General features: G+C 45.2%; 2 protein-coding genes across 2 annotated transcripts in view; both read right to left on the bottom strand.

Annotated features, from left to right (window-relative positions):
• Nucleotides 1-1,206: 1,206 nt before the first annotated feature.
• On the bottom strand, nucleotides 1,207-2,904 carry CLDN2 (claudin 2). The gene has a single exon (XM_055438126.2). It carries the CDS (start codon nucleotides 2,889-2,891, stop codon nucleotides 2,199-2,201), a length of 693 nt encoding a protein of 230 aa, XP_055294101.1. The 5' UTR covers nucleotides 2,892-2,904; the 3' UTR covers nucleotides 1,207-2,198.
• A 26-nt stretch (nucleotides 2,905-2,930) lies between these two features.
• TBC1D8B (TBC1 domain family member 8B) overlaps nucleotides 2,931-19,364 on the bottom strand; it is a 137,210-nt gene continuing 120,776 nt past the window's right edge. Inside the window, exon 22 of the mRNA XM_088834336.1 lies at nucleotides 2,931-3,073. Within this exon, the coding sequence (XP_088690462.1) occupies nucleotides 3,065-3,073 (9 nt within the window). The 3' untranslated portion in view covers nucleotides 2,931-3,064. The remainder of the gene's footprint in view (nucleotides 3,074-19,364) is intronic.

Here is a 19,364-nt window from a genome sequence, read left to right as displayed (position 1 = left end):
CCGAATGGAGATTTGCTGATCTATTTCACCTTCCTCATAATGGTGGTTCAGAGATGAGTGGAATAAATATGTAAGCATTTAGCAAATAACTTAAAGGAAATAACTTGTAAGAAGGGAGGGTCCCTGGACATGATGAAAGGTTAATGTTTCCCTAAGAAGGGGCAAGAACATCCTGCTTTCTTAATGTCTCCAGTAAGGTCTAGAATTTTCTATTCACCTAGTGGGGAGAAAGACCAATTTCCATTCTACCCTCCCCTTGCCCAGTTCCCTCAGTCACACCTGCCCTGTCTGAATTAATTAGAATTAATAAAACAGTTGTTCAATCAACAAGTGTTTATTGATCACCTACTATGTGCTCAGCACTCTTACAGATAGTCTGAGAAATATACACATGGCTAAGATATGGACCCTACCCTTCAAGAGTTTACAATGTACTTGTGAAATTGGTTACATACACATGAAAAGATAATTATCCATCAAAAATTGTGAATAATAAGCATCAAAGACTGATTTTTTACATTGGAGGATGGAGGGGTAGGAGAGGGACGGAGTGGTCAGAGGAGGTTCGGTGAAGGAGGCGGTGCCAGGTGACTTCTCCAAGCATGAGGAAGACTTGACTAAGGGGAGAGGGCCTTCCCTCTTAGGAGAGGAGCTTAAATACAGGCAAGAACTGTGAAAGACATGTTACAGACAATGACTGTACCCCTCCTGCTGGCGCTGAGGTTTGGGGCAGTGTACTGGAGTTTGTCAGAAGCTAGTCATGCTCAAGCCTTTGGTTTGTTTGTGGCTGTCACCCCCACCTCCACCCCCAGGGGAAAGGGGGCATTTTCAAATCTTGGAGCTGAAACTGACTAACTGGGAATCCTCTACTCTTCCATCTCAACCAAAATCCTAGGCGGCAATTCAGCTATCACTCAGATGAGGGCCACAGCACCTGGGTCAGGATGACTCCATGCGGGAGCCCTTCGATGCCTTCTAGCAATTCCACCATGTCTGGTAAAGGATGGTGGTGAGAACATGAAGGTGACTGACAGGGAGCCCATCTGGGGCTGTGGCCTTTCAGAGGTGCTACTGTGCTCTGTGGGCAGACCCCGGGGGCCTGATCTCAGCCTTCAGGCTGCTTCTCCATTAAGCCTGAAGACTCTCCCGGGGGCTGCCTCTCTCTGACCTAATAGAAACACTCATTGTAGTTCCCACCCGTGTCCACCCGTGCTCCCATGCTGTCACTGCCAGTCAAGGGTCATCTCTAAACCAAACCAGTTTCCTTTCCCTACAGAAACCATTGTGCCGGCCCTTTCTCCTGTTGTTAGCAGGACGCCAGGTCAGAGGGAGACAAGGGCTTCAGTGCAAGTTGTAGCTGTAGCTTGTGAGGGAGCTCCCCTCGGGACAGTCAGAGACTGCTGCTGCCTTGAGTGCTCTGTCATTTGTTCTTTCCTTGTGCTTTCCTCTTTGGAGGCTAGGTCCCTGGGCCATGATTCTGGCCTTTTCTTTGGTCCTCAGCTTTGGTCCTTGCCCTCTCATCCTCCACCCCATTGCTCTCTGTTCCCTCAGTACAGTGGGGTGGCTTTATTTCAGTTCATACACATTCAGTTAGACACATTCAGTCTAGACATGTGGAGTCATAAGAGTGGGATGGAGGAGGCTCCAGGGCCCATTACTGGCCAATGAGTTTGTTTGGAGGGAGGCTTGCAAAGGAGATTAGTGCCATGCCCGTAGGAGCCACCACCCTTTCGCACCCACCCCCATCCCCCAGCAATGAGCTAAGAGCCAGCCTCAGCAAGAGGAAGGGTCTTTGATCACAGAGAGGGTCAGTCAGTGGGACGTACTTAGTGAGCTTTTGGATGGACTCCTAAATCAAAGGGTAAAGGGGAGATGCTGGGGCCTGGCTTCTAGTGGGGGGTGGTTGGAGTTGAGAGTTGGGTATTCGAGGGCTGGGCGGGGGGAGGGGTAGAGGGTGCCAAGATGAAGGAAACAGAAAGTCTGGCTTAGCAAGAGTCTTGACAGTTTAACCCGCATGCTGTCACACCAGCTCCTGTTTCTGCCTTTGTTTGATCCAGTGGCCAAAGTCAGTCTATCTTCAGCAGCACCTTCTGACACGATCCAGTGCCAATATCCCTCACCTGTGGGCCTGGGGGAGGGAGGCTGTCCACTGGTGTTCACAGACCCAGCCACCACCCCCAGCTCTGGCCCCTGGTTCTTCACACATACCCAGTCAGGCTGTAGGAGTTAAACTCACTCTTGCCTTTGGATGCTTGACCAGGCCTTGGAGAGCTCCTAGTGGCCAGGGGCTGGGCCTGGTAGGCATCGTAGTAGTTGGAGCGATTTCCCTGGGGTGAGCAGGAAAAGCAGAGGAAGATTCCAGCTACGAGGGAGAACAGGGAGGAAATAATGCCCAGGTAAAGAGCCTCTCCGATCTCAAATTTCATGCTGTCAGGCACCAGCGGGGAGTAGAAGTCTCGCAAGATCCCGTGAAGATTCCAGGCAACAGGGATGAAGCCCAGGAGGCCTCCAAGGATGAAGAAGACTCCACCCACCACCGCCACTCTGTCTTTGGCGCGAGACTCCTGGAAGAAGACTGTGCATCTCATGCCCACCACAGAGACAATGCAGGCCAAGGAGGACATGGCGCTGGACGTCACCATCATGGCCTGGGCAGCTTGGATGTCAGCGGGCAGGCCCAGCATGGTGCTGTAGATGTCACACTGGGTGATGCCTGTGCTGTGTGTTGCACACTCCATCCAGAGGCCCTTGGAGAAGCCAACCGCAGTCACAATGCTGGCACCAACATAGGAGCTTGTTCGCCAGCTGGGGAGCAGCATGGCAATCAGGGTGCCCAACAGCCCCAGAAGGCCCAGGATGTAGCCCACAAGCTGGAGGCCAAGAGAGGCCATGGCAGACCTCTCAGCACACGCGGCTTCAGGGCAGGCTCCCTTGTCTGCTGGCTGTAGCTTTGGCTCCTTGGATCCCGGTCTCTAATCCCTCATTTCACAGTGTCTCTGCCAGGCCGACTTCTCTCCTCCTTACAAGTGTCTGTGGGTGGCCACAAGCAGGCTCAAGAAGGCATCTAGAAGACCTTAAAAAAAATCCATAAACCAGATTAAATATTGACCAGAAGCTTATGAGAAACCAGAAAATGCTGGATGCCTTTTGACCTTTGTTATCTTTAGAAAAAACACATGAGAAAGAAAGAAAAAAAAACTGAAAGTGGAGCCAAAATGTCATCAACTCCTGCGTAGGCACATGCTTTATATTGGCAGCCAGACAAAACCAGGAGCCAGACAGGTGGCTGCTTTCCGAGAAGGTGGCAATGGCAGGGTCGGTTGTAGTGACTATGTTAACTCCAGGTCACGTTGTCAGCTGGTTCCATCTCCAAGGCCTGCTGTTTAATTCATTGCCCATCAGTGGTGCCACAGGGCCCCTCAATTGCACCTTGGGGCCAAATTCCAAGGCACAGGAGCAGGAGGAACAGACCCTAAGATATAACCTTGGACTCTAGGTTCTCAGAGGCCTCCTGACTCTACAGCAGCCTAGAGATCATTGGTATAGCCCTGGGTCACCCTGTCCAAGGTGAAAGTCGACTCCAGGCAGGTTGGGGCAGACAACGGGGCATCATCTGTCCACACTCTTAGAGTTCAAGTCCTCCCAGTCCTTCCCCAACCCTCCTCCACAGGCTAGCCTGAGGCCTCCCACGTGTATCACACACCCAGACATTTCCTGTCTGCTCTCCTAGTAGTTGTGCCACCATCCCCTAGGCCTCTCGGGAGATGTGGGAGGATTCAAGAGCAAAGGTTGTTTCAGGGCCTGGAGGGAGCCCTGACATTCCTGGGCTATCTGTTAGGGGCACTAAGGTAGACAGAGGAAAAATAGCTGCTCAAGAATGGAGGACTTTGTAAGAGGCAGTCATCCAAGTCAATCCTTTAGAATCACAGAGCTGCTCAGGGTTTTCAAGTGTTCAAGGAGTGTCCCCCACCGTGCCCCTGACTCTTACCAAGGTTCAAGACACTAAGGGTCAAGGGCACATCCACCTCAAGACCCTCTGACCCGCTTGTTTTTCAACCCACCAAAATCTGGCTGTTCAATTTTAGCCTAATTCAAGACTGCTCTTTCTGTAATCATCTCTTAAATGTGAGTATTCCTTGAAAGCCCATCCTTTCCTCAATCAACACTCTGTCCCTGAGCAAATGTATCCACCCCCATGATGTGAACTCCTACCCATCCCCTGGCACTCCCAAATCTGTGTTTCCAGCATAGACCTTTCTCCTGAGCTTCAAGACCAATCACCATCCAGTTGGAAATCTCATGGGCAGCTCAAGTTTGACACATTCAAAAGAGGCCTCATCACACACACACCCCCACTGCATCCTTCCCCAAATAGTTCTTCCATTGATTCACTGAATGATACCCTATGATATCTATCTCCTTGCACCAGACCCAAATCCTAGAAGTGATTCTTGACACTTCTCTCACATATACCTGTCACCTTCTACTGTTACAGTCTCACCAATTCTTATTGTTGTTGCTCAGTCACTAAGTCCTGTCTGACTCTTTGTAATCCTATGGACTGCAGCATGCCAGGCTTCCCTGTCCTTCATTATCACCCAGAGTTTGCTCCAATTCATGTCCATTGAGTCGGTGATGCTATCTAACCATCTCATCCTCTGATATCCCTTTTTGCCTTCAGTCTTTCTGAGCATCAGGGTTTTCTCCAATGAGTTGGCTCTTCACATCATGTGGCCAAAGTATTGGAGCTTCAGCTTCAGCAACAGTCCCTCCAATGAATAGTTGGGGTTGATTTCTTTTAGGATTGACTGGTTTGATCTCCTTGAAGTCCAAGGGACTCTCAAGAGTCTTCTCCAGCACCAGTTTGAAAGCGTCACTATTTCAGTGCTCAGTCTTCAACTCTCACATCCATACATAGCTACTGGAAAAACCATAGCTTTGACTACATGGACCTTTGTCAGAAAAGTAATATCTCTTTTCTTTAATATGCTATCTAGGTTTGTCATGGGCTTCCCTTGTGGCTCAGCTGGTAAAGAATCTGCCTGCAATGTGGGAGACCTGGGTTCGATCCCTGGGTTGGGAAGATCCCTGGAGAAGGGAAAGGCTACCCACTCCAGTATTCTGGCCTGGAGAATTCCATGGACTGAACAGTCCATGGGATCACAAAGAGTCGGACACAACTGAGCGACTTTCACTTTCAGGTTTGTCATAGCTTTCCTTCCAAGAAGCAAGTGTCTTTAATTTCATAGCTATAGTTACCGTCCACAGTGATTCCATAGCAACCTTCTCTCCATCCCCACTGCTACTTCCACAGTGGACTCCAGGGCTTCATCATTGTCTCTCCCCTGGACTATAGCAACGACTTCCTAACTGGCCTTACTTCCAATCTTGCCTCCTCCAATTCATTCTCCATGCCGTTGCTAGGGTGATCTTTCAACATTAATCTGATCAAATCTCTACTCTCCATACAACATTTCAGTGTCTCCCCATCCACTAAAGGATGAAGTTCAAACATGTTTGGACTCTATGACTTGTCAAACTTCATCTCTTGCCATTGCCCTTCTCATGTTCTATGCTCTTGCTGAACTAAATTACTTTATGTTCCTCAGTCATGTCCTGTTGTCTTTTGCTTCCAAGCCTGAACTCAGGCTGTTCCTACAATGCAGAATGCCTGGCATTCTTTCTCTCTGGTTAGCACCTTCTCATCCTTTAAGGCTCAACTCAGATGACTTTAGTCAAGGTCAAGTTCCCCCTCTCTGTGTTCTTATGGTATCTTGTATTTACTTACCTCCATCATAGTACAACAACTACTACTACTAATGATGATAAAATAGCAGCACTCACATCCTATGCAACCATTATAAACAGTTTATGCATCTTAATTCACAACCATGTCTTGTGGTAGGTACGAATCCCTATTGTATACTTAAGGAAATACAGAAAGTATTCATTTCACTATATTGCAATCTCTTGTTTAAATCCTTATTCTTTCCCACTAGTCTGTGAGCTCCTTGAGGGCAAGGACTGTGTCTTACTCATTTCTGTATCTCTAATACCCATCCATTTCACACTCAAAGCAGATGTTCAAAAATATCCTTTCAATGAATAAACAAAAGTGGTAAGGAGGTTGAGGGACTATAAGATACAGACTTTCTAAATGAACCAATGACCCTTGTGTAAGGGACCAGAGCTGCTCAATGTTGGGAAAGAGGATTGAGAGAGAATCAGAGGAAGAATAAGGGAATGAAGAGGAGGTGGGGCACACAGGAGAGAGAGAAAAAGTTTCACCATTTGATTTTGTCATTCTTTAGTCACTAAGTCATGCCCGACTCTCCGTGACCCCATGGACTGCAGCACGCCAGACTTTCCTGTCCTTCACTATCTCCGAAAGTTTGCTCAAACTCATATCCACTGAGCCAATGATGCCATCCAGCCATCTTATCTTCTGTCGCCCCCTTCTCCTCCTGCCCTCAATCTTCCCCAGCATCAGGGTCTTTCCCGATGAATCAGTTCTTTGCATCAAAGTATTGGAGCTTCAGTTTCAGCATCAGTCCTTCCAATGAATATTCAGGACTGATTTCCTTTAGGATTGACTGGTTGGATCTCCTTGCTGTCCAAGGCACTCTCCAGAATCTTCCCCAACATCACAGTTCAAAAGCATCAATTCTTCGGCGCTCAGTCTTCTCTATGGTCCAACTCTCACATCTGTATATGGCTACTGGAAAAACCATAGCTTTGACTATATGGACCTTTGTTGGCAAACTGATGTCTCTGCTTTTTAATATACCATCTAGGTTTTTCATAGCTGTCTTTCCAAGGAGTGAGCGTCTTTTAATTTCATGGCTGCAGTCACGATCCGCAGTGATTTTGGAGCCCAAGAAAATAAAATCTGTCATTGCTTCCACTTTTCCCCCCTTCTATTTGCCATGAAGTGATGGAACTGGATGCCATGGTTTTAGTTTTTTGAATGTTGAATTTTAAGCAAGCTTCTTCATTCTCCTCTTTCACCCTCATCAAAAAGCTCTTTAGTTCCTCTTCACTTTCTGCTATTAGAGTGGTATCATCTGCATATTTGAGGTTATTGATATTTCTCCTGTCATGATGATTCTAGCTTGTGATTCATCCAGCCTGGCATTTCACATGATGTACTCTGCATGTAATTTAAATAAGCAAGGTGACAATATACAGCCTTGCCATACTCCTTTTCCAATTTTGATCCAATCTGTTGTTCCATATTTGGTCCTAACTGTTGCTTCTCATCCTGCATTCAGGTTTCTCAGAAGGCAGGTATTCCCTGGTATTCCCATCTCTTGAAGAATTTTCCACAGTTTGTTGTGATCCACAGTCAAAGGTTTTAGTGTAGTCAATGAAACAGAAGTAGATGTTTTCCTGAAATTCCCTTGCTTTCTCTATGATCCAGTGAATGTTGTCAACTTGATCTCTGGTTCCTCTGCCTTTTCTAAACCCAGGCTGTACATCTGGAAGTTCTCAGTTCACATACTGTTGAAGCCTAGTTTGAAGGATTTTGAGCATAACCTTACTAGCATGTGAAATGAGCGCAATTGTACAGTAGCTTAGACATTCTTTGGCATTGGCTTTCTTTGGGATTGGAATAAAAACTGACCTTTTCCAGTCCCGTGGCCATTGCTGAGTTTTCCAAATGGGCTGACATATTGAGTGCAGCACTTTCACAGCATCATCTTTTAGGATTTGAAATAGCTCAGCTGGAATTCCATCACCTCCACCAGCTTTGTTCATAGTAATGCTTCCTAAGGCCCACTTGACTTCATACTCCAGGATGTCTGGCTCTAGGTGAATGACCATGCCATCATGGTTATCTGGGTCATTAAGACTTTTTTTTTTATATAGTTCTTCTGTGTATTCTTGCCACCTCTTCCTAATCTCTTCTGCTTTCATTAGGTCCTTTCTTGTCTGTCCTTTACTGTGCCCTTCCTTGCATGAAATGTTCCCTTGATATCTCTAATTTTCTTGAAGAGATTTCTCGTCACCATTTTATAAGTACATGCATTTGTTGACTATCTTGTCTCCTCAAACCAAATTGTAAACCATATATGAAACCTCTTTTGTGCCTCTGCAGCATTGGACCCATGGTTGATAATCAATACTATTCATCAGTGATGGATATGACGATGCCAATGTGGATGCAAAGCACTGCAGAGCAGGGGCCAGAAAGCATTCAATGGGAGGTACAGAGGGAAATCTACTGTAATCTCAGCTCTGTCACCTTATCAGCAGAGATGCTGTGCAAGTAACTCTTTCCTAGCCATTGGTTTTCTTATTGCTAAAATGGGCATAATTTTATCTGATCATGATTCTGTATTTCAGTGGTGTCTTTAGAGCTGTTTGGAAGTCCTTCTACTTGTCCCTGGTGAACATCTCCTGGTGACCACTTCAAATACTTACCACTTTCTGAGCTTCCTAGTCTACCTCTTCCCTACACAGCTATTACCCTCTCCTCATCATTTTCTTTGCAGCCAAGATTCTTAAATAAGCCATTTAATACTGGTGTCTCTACTTCTTGCCCCTCCCACTCACTGCTCAACTTTTGAAGGCTGGCCTTTGCTGTTAGTCCTCCACTGTAAATGTTCTCACCAAAGTTACCAAACTTGTCCCCAAATCCCTCATATCTCTGTCATCTCACCTTGTCCTTCTCCTTCATAAAATTATCTACTCATTTGTTTTCTGTAGTATCACTCCCAGTTTTCCCTGCTCCTCAAAATGATTCTCCTAGGTCTCCTTTATAACTTCCCCTCTTCTACCCACTGCATAAATCTGACTATTCCCTCACCCCCAGGGTTTCAGCTAGACTTCTTTTTCTTTACATTCTCCATGAGTGACATCATCCACTCCATCTCTATGCCAGTGACTCCTAAATCCATATATCTGGCACAGATCTCTCTCTTTCTTGAACTCAAGATTTTTATATGCAGCTTCATTTGGAATGGCCCCATCTGGATGTATTAATAGTACCTCAGTCTCAATATTTTGCAAAGTTGAAATCATATTCACTATTCTCTCTCCACTGCCAGACTATTCTTCACACAGTGTTCCCTAGCTCAGTGAGACTATCGTTCATCCAGCAACCCAAGTTAGTCATCCTTGATTCCTCACCTCTTCTTGACATATAAGCAGTTATGAAGTCCTATGAGATCTATCCTCAAAATATATCCTAAATGCATTCACTTTGTTCCATCTGCACTAGCTAGACTTGAGTTCAAACCTGATATTATCTCTTGTCCAGTTGCAAGCCTCACAGGGATCTCAAATTGGTCCCTCTAATTCCACTTCTGCCCTGTCCCTGCGATCAATTATCCATCCAGTAGCTAAGGCTCTTTCTGAAATGGAAATCAAACAATTAGTATCACCCCATCTCTTGGCCACACTTAAAAAACCTCAGGACTTCTTCATTGCTTTCATGATGAAGTTAAAACTCTCTAGCCCAGGAAGCCAGGAAAGCCCTCCAGTGTCTGACTTCTGCTCTTCATCCCAGGCTCATCTCTCACCAATAACCTACAACTTCATGCTTTATGATCCTATGTGCATGCACACACACACACACACACACACAAAAAAAAAAAATCTAATGCTACCTGAACATGTATGTGTACTTCTCTGAAGTTGCCTTTCTATGTGTCTTCAAGCCCTTAAGCATGCTATTCAACCACCCAGCGTTTGCCTGGGTAATTGCTAGTTATCTTCAGGACTCATCTTCTCCTTGAAACCTTCCTTTACCACTCTTCCCCCACCAAGTTGGCTTTAACACTTTCCTCTCTGTACTTCCTATCCATATCTGAGCTTTCAGTTGGGATTGGTGAGCTATCTTGAAGATTCACGAGAATAAGACTTCCTGCCTCCCAGAGGAGCAGCTCCTGCTTCAGCTTTCCTGGGATGGTGGCAGAAGAGCCTGGTTTAAGTTTCCTATGAGAGTCAACAGTGTCCCCAAGAGGAGAGCCTCTCCCCAGAGCCAGTCCTGACTCAGTAGGAATAAGTGGGAAGTGGTTTGGGGCAAGGGGTAGGCAGAATTTATATATGCATTTTAATTACAGGATAATTACTTTGCAATATTGTATTGGTTTCTGCCATACCTCAACATGAATTGGCCATAGGTATACATATGTCCCCTCCCTCTTAAATCCACCTCCTTCCCCATCCCGCCCCTCTAGGTTGTCACAGATCTCTGGCTTTGGGTTCCCTGTGTCATATATTGAACTACCACTGGCTATCTATTTTACATACAGTAATGTATATGTCTCAATGCTATTCTCTCATATCATCCCACCCTTTCCATCCCCCATTGTGTCCAAAATGTCTGTGTCTCCTTTGCCCCAACATTCAAATCATAGGTGTCCCAGAAGAAGAAGACAAAAAGAAAGAGCATGAGAAAATATCCGAGGAGATTATAGTCAAAAACTTCCCTAAAATGGGGAAGGAAATAGCCATCCAAGTCCAGGAAGCCCAGAGTCCCATACAGTATAAATCCAAGAAGAAATACACCAAGACATTTATTAATCAAACTAACAAAAATTAAACACAAAGAATAAATAGTAAAAGCAGCAAGGAAAAAGCAACAAGAATTTTTTAAATGCCATCACTGAGGCTTGGAATCTCTAAAGAATCTGACATGGCAGAGCTGAGCAGGAGGAAGAGCAAGTTGTTGGAGTTTATTCAACTGGGAGAAATGGCCGAATGGGGTCCATTTTCAGCCAGGCTTAGAAAGGCATGGGGTGGACAAAATAGCAAGTGGTTGAACAGCGAACCAGTCTAGATTCTGCTCTGGTTTGTGTGATAAGCAGTAGAGGGTTTAGAGAACAAGTCCTAGCCTGAGAATCAAGACTAACTTCTCATCTCGGTTCTGCCGGGAACCTGTTGAGGACGTTCCCTCACTTCTCTAGGCCCTAGTTTGATGAGAAGTTTTGAGTCTCAACTAAGGTCATGGGGACAGGAAGCCACTTGGACAAATGGAGAAAGTGGAACAGCTGTCACTAGAAGCAGAAAACTGAACAGAAAACTAGAAAACTGAACAGCTGTCCCTTGAACGAAACTCCTCTCTCGGAGGGGTCCCCCTAGAAGCCAAGCCCTGGTGGCTTTGGAGAGACAGAGAACTCTGGGTCTGGCCAGCTGAACTTGTCTTCTGGGCATGAGGCCAACACACTCCATGGTCCAGGGGCTGGGCAAGAAGGCTTCATTTAGGATTCTTACTTAATCTTCCTTAGGGGAGGGACTGGAACCCCAGGAGAGGATTAAGAGGGTCAAAACTGACAGCAGTTTCTGAATTAACCCCTTCTTGCCTAGGTCCTTGCCCTGCCATTCCCCACTTTTTGCTCTAAGAGTCTTGTGAATGGTACCCTTTCTTTGAGGGTACTTTCATGAGACTCTGTGGGATAGGTGGAGTCCGCAGGTGCAAGGAAGGATATGGAGGAGATGGAGGCCACCACAGTCCTCTTCTGTCAGCCAGTCTCATTTCTCCAGCCATTGATCTCACAGTCTCTTCCAGAAATCTGAGACACTTTTTCCACTCCACACCTCACCCCCAGCTCCCAAGCACTCTGGTAGGTGGCAAAGCCATTCCTTTAAAGCCCGATTTTCTGGAAAGCTTGTCCTTGGAGCAGTTCACAGCGAACTACAGCTGGATGGAGAGATTTTTCTAATTGCTTTAAAAAGAAGTTGCCCCTGGAGAAGGAAATGGCAACCCACTCCAATATTCTTGTCTGAAAAATCCCATGGACAGAGGAACCTGGCGGGCTACAGTCCATGGGGTCGCAAAAATGTCAGACACGACTTAGCAACTCAGCAACAACAAAATGCTACAGTATACAGAATTGTGGAAAAGTAAATGAAAAGTGTCAGGAGAAAAGCAATGTTTGAAGCATGGCATTCCTTTACAACTCTCTCTGCACATGGATACACCCCTCTGTGTGTACCCTCAGTGACATATATATTCAGATACAAGTTTTTGTTTGTTTGTTTCATAAAAATAAAGTTATACTTTGTATACAAAAAAAAAAAGAAGTTGCTTTTTGTCCTGATCATCAAAGTAAAGCACTCTCATGTTAAAATGCTGGAAAACACAGAAAGACAGAATGTTAAAAAACAGAGATCACCTACAACCTCCCCAGATATAAGTGCTGTTAATGTTTCCAGTTCCATTTTTTAAAGAGGCCACTTGGAGAGAATAATGTCACAGTCCAAAAAAAGAATTTCATTTTTATTGAGATATAATGGGTCGAGAAGATCCCCTGAAGGAGGGCATGGCAACCCACTCCAGTATTCTTGCCTGGGAAATCCCATGGACAGAACAGCCTGGTGGGCTATAGTCCATGGGGTCACAAAAGAGTCGTTAGTTATTCATTCTAGGTGTACAACATAAGTATTTGATACATTCATATCTGCAAACTGATGGCCACAATAAGTTTGGTTACCATCAATCACCAGAGTTACACACTTTTTTTCTTTTTCTTCTGATGAGAGCTTCTATCATCTTCTCTCTTAGCAACTTTCAAATCTACAGCATGGTATTAACTATAGTTCCCATGCTGTACATTACATCCCCAGGGTTTCTTTATTTTCTAACTGGAAGCTTGTACATTTTGACCTACTTCGTCCACCCATCCCCACCCCAACTCCTGATAACCATCCATCTTTTCTCTGTATCTATGTGCTCGTTTTTTGTTTTCATGTTTTAGATTCCACATTAAGTGAGATCATACAGTATTTGTCTTCGTCTGACTTATTTCACTCAGCATAATGCCCTCAAGATCCATCCACATTGTCACAAATAACAGGATTTTCTTCAAAGAAGGACTTTCTAATGAGACACTTGGAGACCAGCGGGAGAGAGTTACTTAAGGGCTTAAAGAGGAGACTTTAGTACTTCACTCAGAAATCCATCTTCTGCTGACTCCGTGAGCCTTCATGGCAAGAAAGGCACTGGAACTGGTCATGAGGAAGCACCCTTCCAGTCCTCTTCAGTGCCTCACCCTCACAGTTAAGCAGAAGGGTAAACTGTGCCTCCTTTACTCCCATCCCTTAATCTCAGTCCTTTTGCCCTCAAAAACTCCATCCAGAAATTATCATCTGACTTGGAGAGTGCTTCTTCTGGCCCCGCAGTTTCAAAGACTGAAAACTTTGTGGTAGCCTTGAGGAAACAAATACTACAAATCCAGGTGCCTCCTGAATTTTCCCTCCCATACCCTCCAGTCAGAAAGCCAAGGTGGCCCAGCCTGGCTTCACCATAGGCCAAACTGATAACGACTAGAAATTTAAAAGGTAGCAAATAAATCAGAATTGAGACACTTACGAAGCAGTTCTTTTGCAGAGCCTTGGAGGAGATGTATAGCCCTGGAGAGGAAGGAAGGGATACTGAGGGAGGGTAGGAAGGTGCAAGGGGCCCCAGGCTGAGGTGATAAAGGATTTCTAATTGTTAGCTGCAGCTTTGCAAAATCCATCTGCAAATCTCAACCTTGGGTCAGAGACTTATTACAGATCAGAATTAAACCCCTGGAGGTTGTGAAAGATTGAGGTACTTAAAAAAAACTTCGGTGAGTTTTGTGTTTTTCCTGTCAAAAACTCCAGCTGTGCTTTTGTGTAGTGACCTCTGTAAGCCCAGGAAAGATCTTGGGGGGAGAGGGGTTTGGCCTAAGAAGGAATTTGGAACATTTTGGCTTTGGGATGGGGGAAGGAGGGGGCTCTGCTAACCCCCATTAGGTGTTCCTGGCTAGTGGCCCTGAGGGCCAGCAGGAAGTAAGCCTCATAAACATGGCCCTGATAAGCTAGTACCTCAGCAACCCTGCACTGACCACAACCCCACAGACTCATCCACCCAGCTTCTTCTCCAGCAAACCCCAGCCCTACCCCACCCCTAAAACTGACTCCAAGGGCAGACATGTGAACTGTAGGGTCAGACTCTGGCGGCTTCAAAGAGGAAGTCCTGGTCCCTACAAGGTGGGAGTGAGGCGGCCATGATCATGGCGGGCCTCCCCTTTGTGCCACACTCTATGTCACTTCAGTCTCTCCAAAGTTCTGTGGAGTGGAGTATGGCCAGGGGTTTCCTCTCCAAATGGAAAATAAAAAGCTTTCCTATTATTTTTTTCTGATTAGAAACATGCTAGATGTGATTGTAAAGAACTTTTAAAAGTATAAAGAGCAAAATAGAGGTCTCTGTAATACCACAACCAAGAAACATAGTTTTAATCACTGATAACACTTTGGTGTACTATAGAAGACATGAAAATAACTTTTTTACACAACTGAATCACTTTATTCTCTACAATTCTGTAATCTGCTATCATTTCTAAATAATATAATAATATGACATTGACAGGATCCATTGACATGGCCCTATTTTCATGTCAATCGAAAATCAGATCTGCATCATTCTCTTATGGACATGCTACACTCTATCATATAGGAATATAATTAAACCATTAACTATTAGACATTTTTTAATTTCCATTTTTTACTATTATAGCCTAGCATCTTTGCATGTAATACTAACAATTTCCTAGGAATAGAATTGCTAGGTCAAAGATTATGAATGCTTTAAAGGCTTATATACCATATTACAGAAGTAGGGCAGCTATTAATATTTCCAGATGAGAAACCCTGGGCCCACTGAGATGAAGTGCATGACTCACCCAGAAACTCAAGCTGAGCAGTAATAGTTAGACCTGGAATCTAAGGCTCTCGATGTCTGGTTCAGTAAACTTGCCAGTGCATCACACTGACTCCCTACCAAGAATTCCTTAGTAAAAATGGTAAGGCCAATGGCCACTATTCACTGAACACTTTCAAGGTGTCAGGCACTGTGCTCAGGGTTTCATGTACATCATCTGACTAAGTTACTGCAGAGCAGAACCACGTATGGGCATTAAGAGCCCACCCTGGAGCCTGACTCTTAATCATCACTCTCGACTCCATTTTGGAAGCAATATCAAAGCAAAGAGATTTGCTGCCTAATGTGAATTCAACAAAGCAAATCAGAAACCAGCTTTCTTCCAAAGGTGGACTATAACTCTCTTCCAGGTGCAAATGGGGTACTGACCCCCAGACGATGTTCCCGAGCCAGGGACTCTCCAGGGGGCTACCCCATGGCAGGCTGGGACAAGCTAAAAGGGCAGCCATACCTGAGCGCAGGCCTGAGGAGGCCTGTGGGCATGAAAGCAAGCAAGACCGAAGAGGTAGGAGGGAGAACGTGCTAATCCTTTACCCAGCTGTGTGACCTGGGGCAAGTCTTCCTATCTTTCTCCTGCTGATTTCTCAAGTCTGCTTGAGAAGCTTACCTAGAGGAAGACATTTTGATATGTAGAAAATGCTGGTTGAAGTGCAATAGAATTTGTAGTAGAAGGGCAACTTATCAGCTCACAGTGATTCTATGCAACTGAGGAGAGGAAAAGGCAGAAGCTTAGGGGCAAGTGCCAAGGCGGATGAGGGCAGGATGTGGTTAGCAGATTGGCAACCACTCAAGGACTAAGTTCTAATGCTGCATTTCCTCCAGGTCGGCACTGTCAGATCCTGATGGAATCGTGCCAAGCTCTGATTTGTCAGTGTTAGGACACCTGTTGAGATCCAGGGAGCCTAGTAAGTAGGGGAACAGAGAAGAGTCTGAAAGGAAAAAGAAGAGCAGTCTGAGAAGAGCAATATCTGTTGAAGGAGAGGAGTCCGTGGTGAGAGAATAAAGGGAGGAAAATTAGATCTGGGAAGAGATGGCTTAGGGAAGAGAGCAGGAGAAGAGGCAGGAGTGGAGACTTTGAGAAAGAAAATCTAAGAGAGATCTGTATAAAGTGAGGTTTTGAGGGAGAGGGAGGAGATGGTGCTATAAAAAGAGGAGTCTAGAAGGAGAAAAATGATGACAAACCTAGACAGCGTATTAAAAAGCAGAGACATCATTTTGCCAACAAAGGTCTGTCTAGTTAAAGCTATGGTTTTTCCAGTAGTCATGTACGGATGTGACAGTTGGACTATACAGTTAAAGCTATGGTTTTTCCAGTAGTCATGTACGGATGTGACAGTTGGACTATACAGAAGGCTGAGTGCCAAAGAATTGATGCTTTCGAACTGTGGTGTTGAAAAAGACTCTTGAGAGTCCCCTGGACTGCAAGGAGATCAAACCAGTCAATCCTAAAGGCAATCAGTCCTGAATATTCATTAGAAGGACTGGTGGTGAAACTGAAGCTCTAATACTTTGGCCATGTGAGGCAAAGAGCCAACTCACTGGAAAAGACCCTCATGCTGGGAAAGATTGAGGGCAGGAGCAGTGGGTGGCTGAGGATGAAATGGTTGGATAGCATCACAAATTCAATGGACATGAGTTTGAGCAAACTCTGGGAGATACTAAAAGATAGAGAAGAGTGGCGTGCTCCATTCCAGGGGATCACAAATAATCAGACACAATTTAGCAGCTGAACGAGAAATAAAAAAAGATGCTAGGGGGACTTCCCTGGTAGCCCAGTGCTTGACAATCCACCTTCCAGTGCAGGGAACTCAGGCTCAATCTCTTGTTAGGGAACTAAGATCCCACATGCCACAACCAGTTCAGTTCAGTTCAGTCACTCAGTCGTGTCCGACTCTTTGCGACCCCATGAATCACAGCACGCCAGGCCTCCCTGTCCATCACCAACTCCCAGAGTTCACTCAAACTTATGTTCATCGAGTCGGTGATGATATCCAGCCATTACATTCTCTGTCGTCCCCTTCTCCTCCTGCCCCCAATCCCTCCCAGCATCAGAGTCTTTTCCAGTGAGTCAACTCGTCGCATGAGGTGGCCAAAGTATTGGAGTTTCAGCTTTAGCATCAGTCCTTCCAATGAACACCCAGGAATGATCTCCTTTAGAATGGACTGGTTGGATCTCCTTGCAGTCCAAGGGACTCTCAAGAGTCTTCTCCAGCACCACAGTTCAAAAGCATCAATTCTTCGGTGATCAGCTTTCTTCACAGTCCAACTTTCACATCCATACATGACCACGGGAAAAACCATAGCCTTGACTAGATGGACCTATGTTGGCAAAGTAATGTCTCTGCTTTTTAATATGCTATCTAGGTTGGTCATAACTTTCCTTCCAAGGAGTAAGCGTCTTTTAATTTCCTGGCTGCAATCAGCATCTGCAGTGATTTTGGAGCCCAAAAAAATAAAGTCTGACACTGTTTCCCCATCTATTTCCCATGAAGTGATGGGACCAGATGCCATGATCTTTGTTTTCTGAATGTTGAGCCTGAAGCCAACCTTTTCACTCTCCTCTTTCACTTTCATCAAGAGGCTTTTTAGTTCTTCTTCACTTTCTGCCATAAGGGTGGTGTCATCTGCATATCTGAGGTTATTGATATTTCTCCTGGCAATCTTGATTCCAGCCTGTGCTTCTTCCAGCCCAGCATTCCTCATGATGTACTCTGCATAGAAGTTAAATAAGCAGGGTGACAATATACAGCCTTGACGTACTCCTTTTCCTATTTGGAACCAGTCTGTTGTTCCATGTCCAGTTCTAACTGTTGCTTCCTGACCTGCATACAGGTTTCTCAAGAGGCAGGTCAGGTGGTCTGGTATTCCCATCTCTTTCAGAATTTTCCACAGTTTATTGTGATGCACACAGTCAAAGGCTTTGGCATAGAAAATGAAGCAGAAATAGATGTTTTTCTGGAACTCTCTTGCTTTCTCCATGATCCAGTGGATGTTGGCAATTTGATCTCTGGTTCCTCTGCCTTTTCTAAAACCTGCTAGAACATCTGGAAGTTCACAGTTCACGTACTGCTGAAGCCTGGCTTGGAGAATTTTGAGCATGACTTTACTAGCGTGTGAGATGAGTTGCAACTGTGCCACAACTAAGACCCAGCCAAATAAATAAATTTTTTTTTTTAAAGAGAGGATCTACGGACAAAGGGGGCGGTATGAAAAGACCATGGGAGGAATCAGGGCTGATTGCAGAGAGGGTCAGACACACGCCAAACCAAGAAATTCTCATCAAGTTCATGAATGACCCCTAAAGTCATCAAATCCAAAGGCCACATCTCAATTCTTAACTTCTTAACTTCCATGCAGAATTCAATGTCCCCAATAACTTTGCCCTTCGTGAAATGTTTTCTTCTCCTGGTCTCTGTAATATAACTTTCCCCTGATACTCCTCCTATATCTCTGGCTACATCTTCATTGATTCCTCCTCCCTTATATATGTGTTTCTCAGGAGCCTGACCTAGGACTTCTTCCCCTCTCACTCTGCATCTCCACTCTTGGAAGTCTCATTTATCTCTTATAGTTTCGATGACCCTCTATAGTCTCATGACTTCCAATCATCATTTTTAGCCCAGACTTTTCTGAAATCCAGACCCCTTATATACTGATGTGTATCTGTGTTTGTGTGCTAAGTTGCTTCAGTAGTGTCTGACTCTTTGCAATTTCATGAACTGTAGCCTGCCAGGTTCCTCAGTCCATGGGGATTCTCCAGGCAACAATACTGGAGTGGGTAGCCATTCTCTTCTCCAGGGGATCTTCCCCACCCAGGGATCAGACCCAGGTCTCTTGTGTCTCCAGCATTGGCAGGTGGGTTCTTTACCACTAACACCACCTGGGAAGCCCATGCCACTGGAAACATCTCCATTCAAATACCTCAAAAGCATCTCAAAATCAGCATGTTCAAAACTGTATCCTGGATTGTCTTTGAACTAAAACCAATCCTCCCTCAGTTTTCTCCTTTTGAAAAAGCTAGCTGTTTAAGCCAGAAACCTCAGAGTTAATCTCACTCTTTTCTCTCTCTCTGACCCTCCACAGCCCATTGCATCTGATCTTTAAATCCTTCCAATCCTATCCCCTTTGAAATCCAGACCCTTATATACTGATGTGCATGCGTGTGTTTATGTGTGCTAGTCGCTTCAGTCGTGTCTGACTGTCTGCGATCCCATGGACTGTAGCATGCCAGGCTCCTCTGTCCATGGGGATTATCCAGGCAAGAATACTGGAGTGGGTAGCCATTCCCTTCTCCAGGGGATATTCCTGACCCAGGGATCTGCCTGCAATGCAGGAGACCCAGGTTTGATTCCTGGGTCGTGAAGATCCCCTGGAGAAGGAAATGGCAACCTACTCCAGTATTCTTGCTTGGAGAATCCCATGGACAGAGGAGCCTGGCACGTTACAGTCCATGGTATCACAAACAGTTGGACATGACTGAGTGACTAAGCACATTCACACATATCCATCCCAAACTCCCTAACTATCCCTTTTCCCCATCCTTCCCTGTGGCATCCATAAGTCTGTTCTCCTTAGATAATCCATTTATGTTTTGTAAGTAAATTCATTTGCATAATTTATTTTTTGATTCCACATATAAGACCACTTTAAAGTTTTAAAAACTCTTTAGGAA

This window comes from Moschus berezovskii, chromosome X (assembly GCF_049115385.1).
Source record: "Moschus berezovskii isolate FMDL1 chromosome X, NW_MosBer_1.0, whole genome shotgun sequence".
NCBI lineage: Eukaryota > Metazoa > Chordata > Mammalia > Artiodactyla > Moschidae > Moschus > Moschus berezovskii.
The sequence above is the reverse complement of the archived record's forward strand: the minus strand, read 5'-3'. Positions and strand labels throughout refer to the sequence as shown.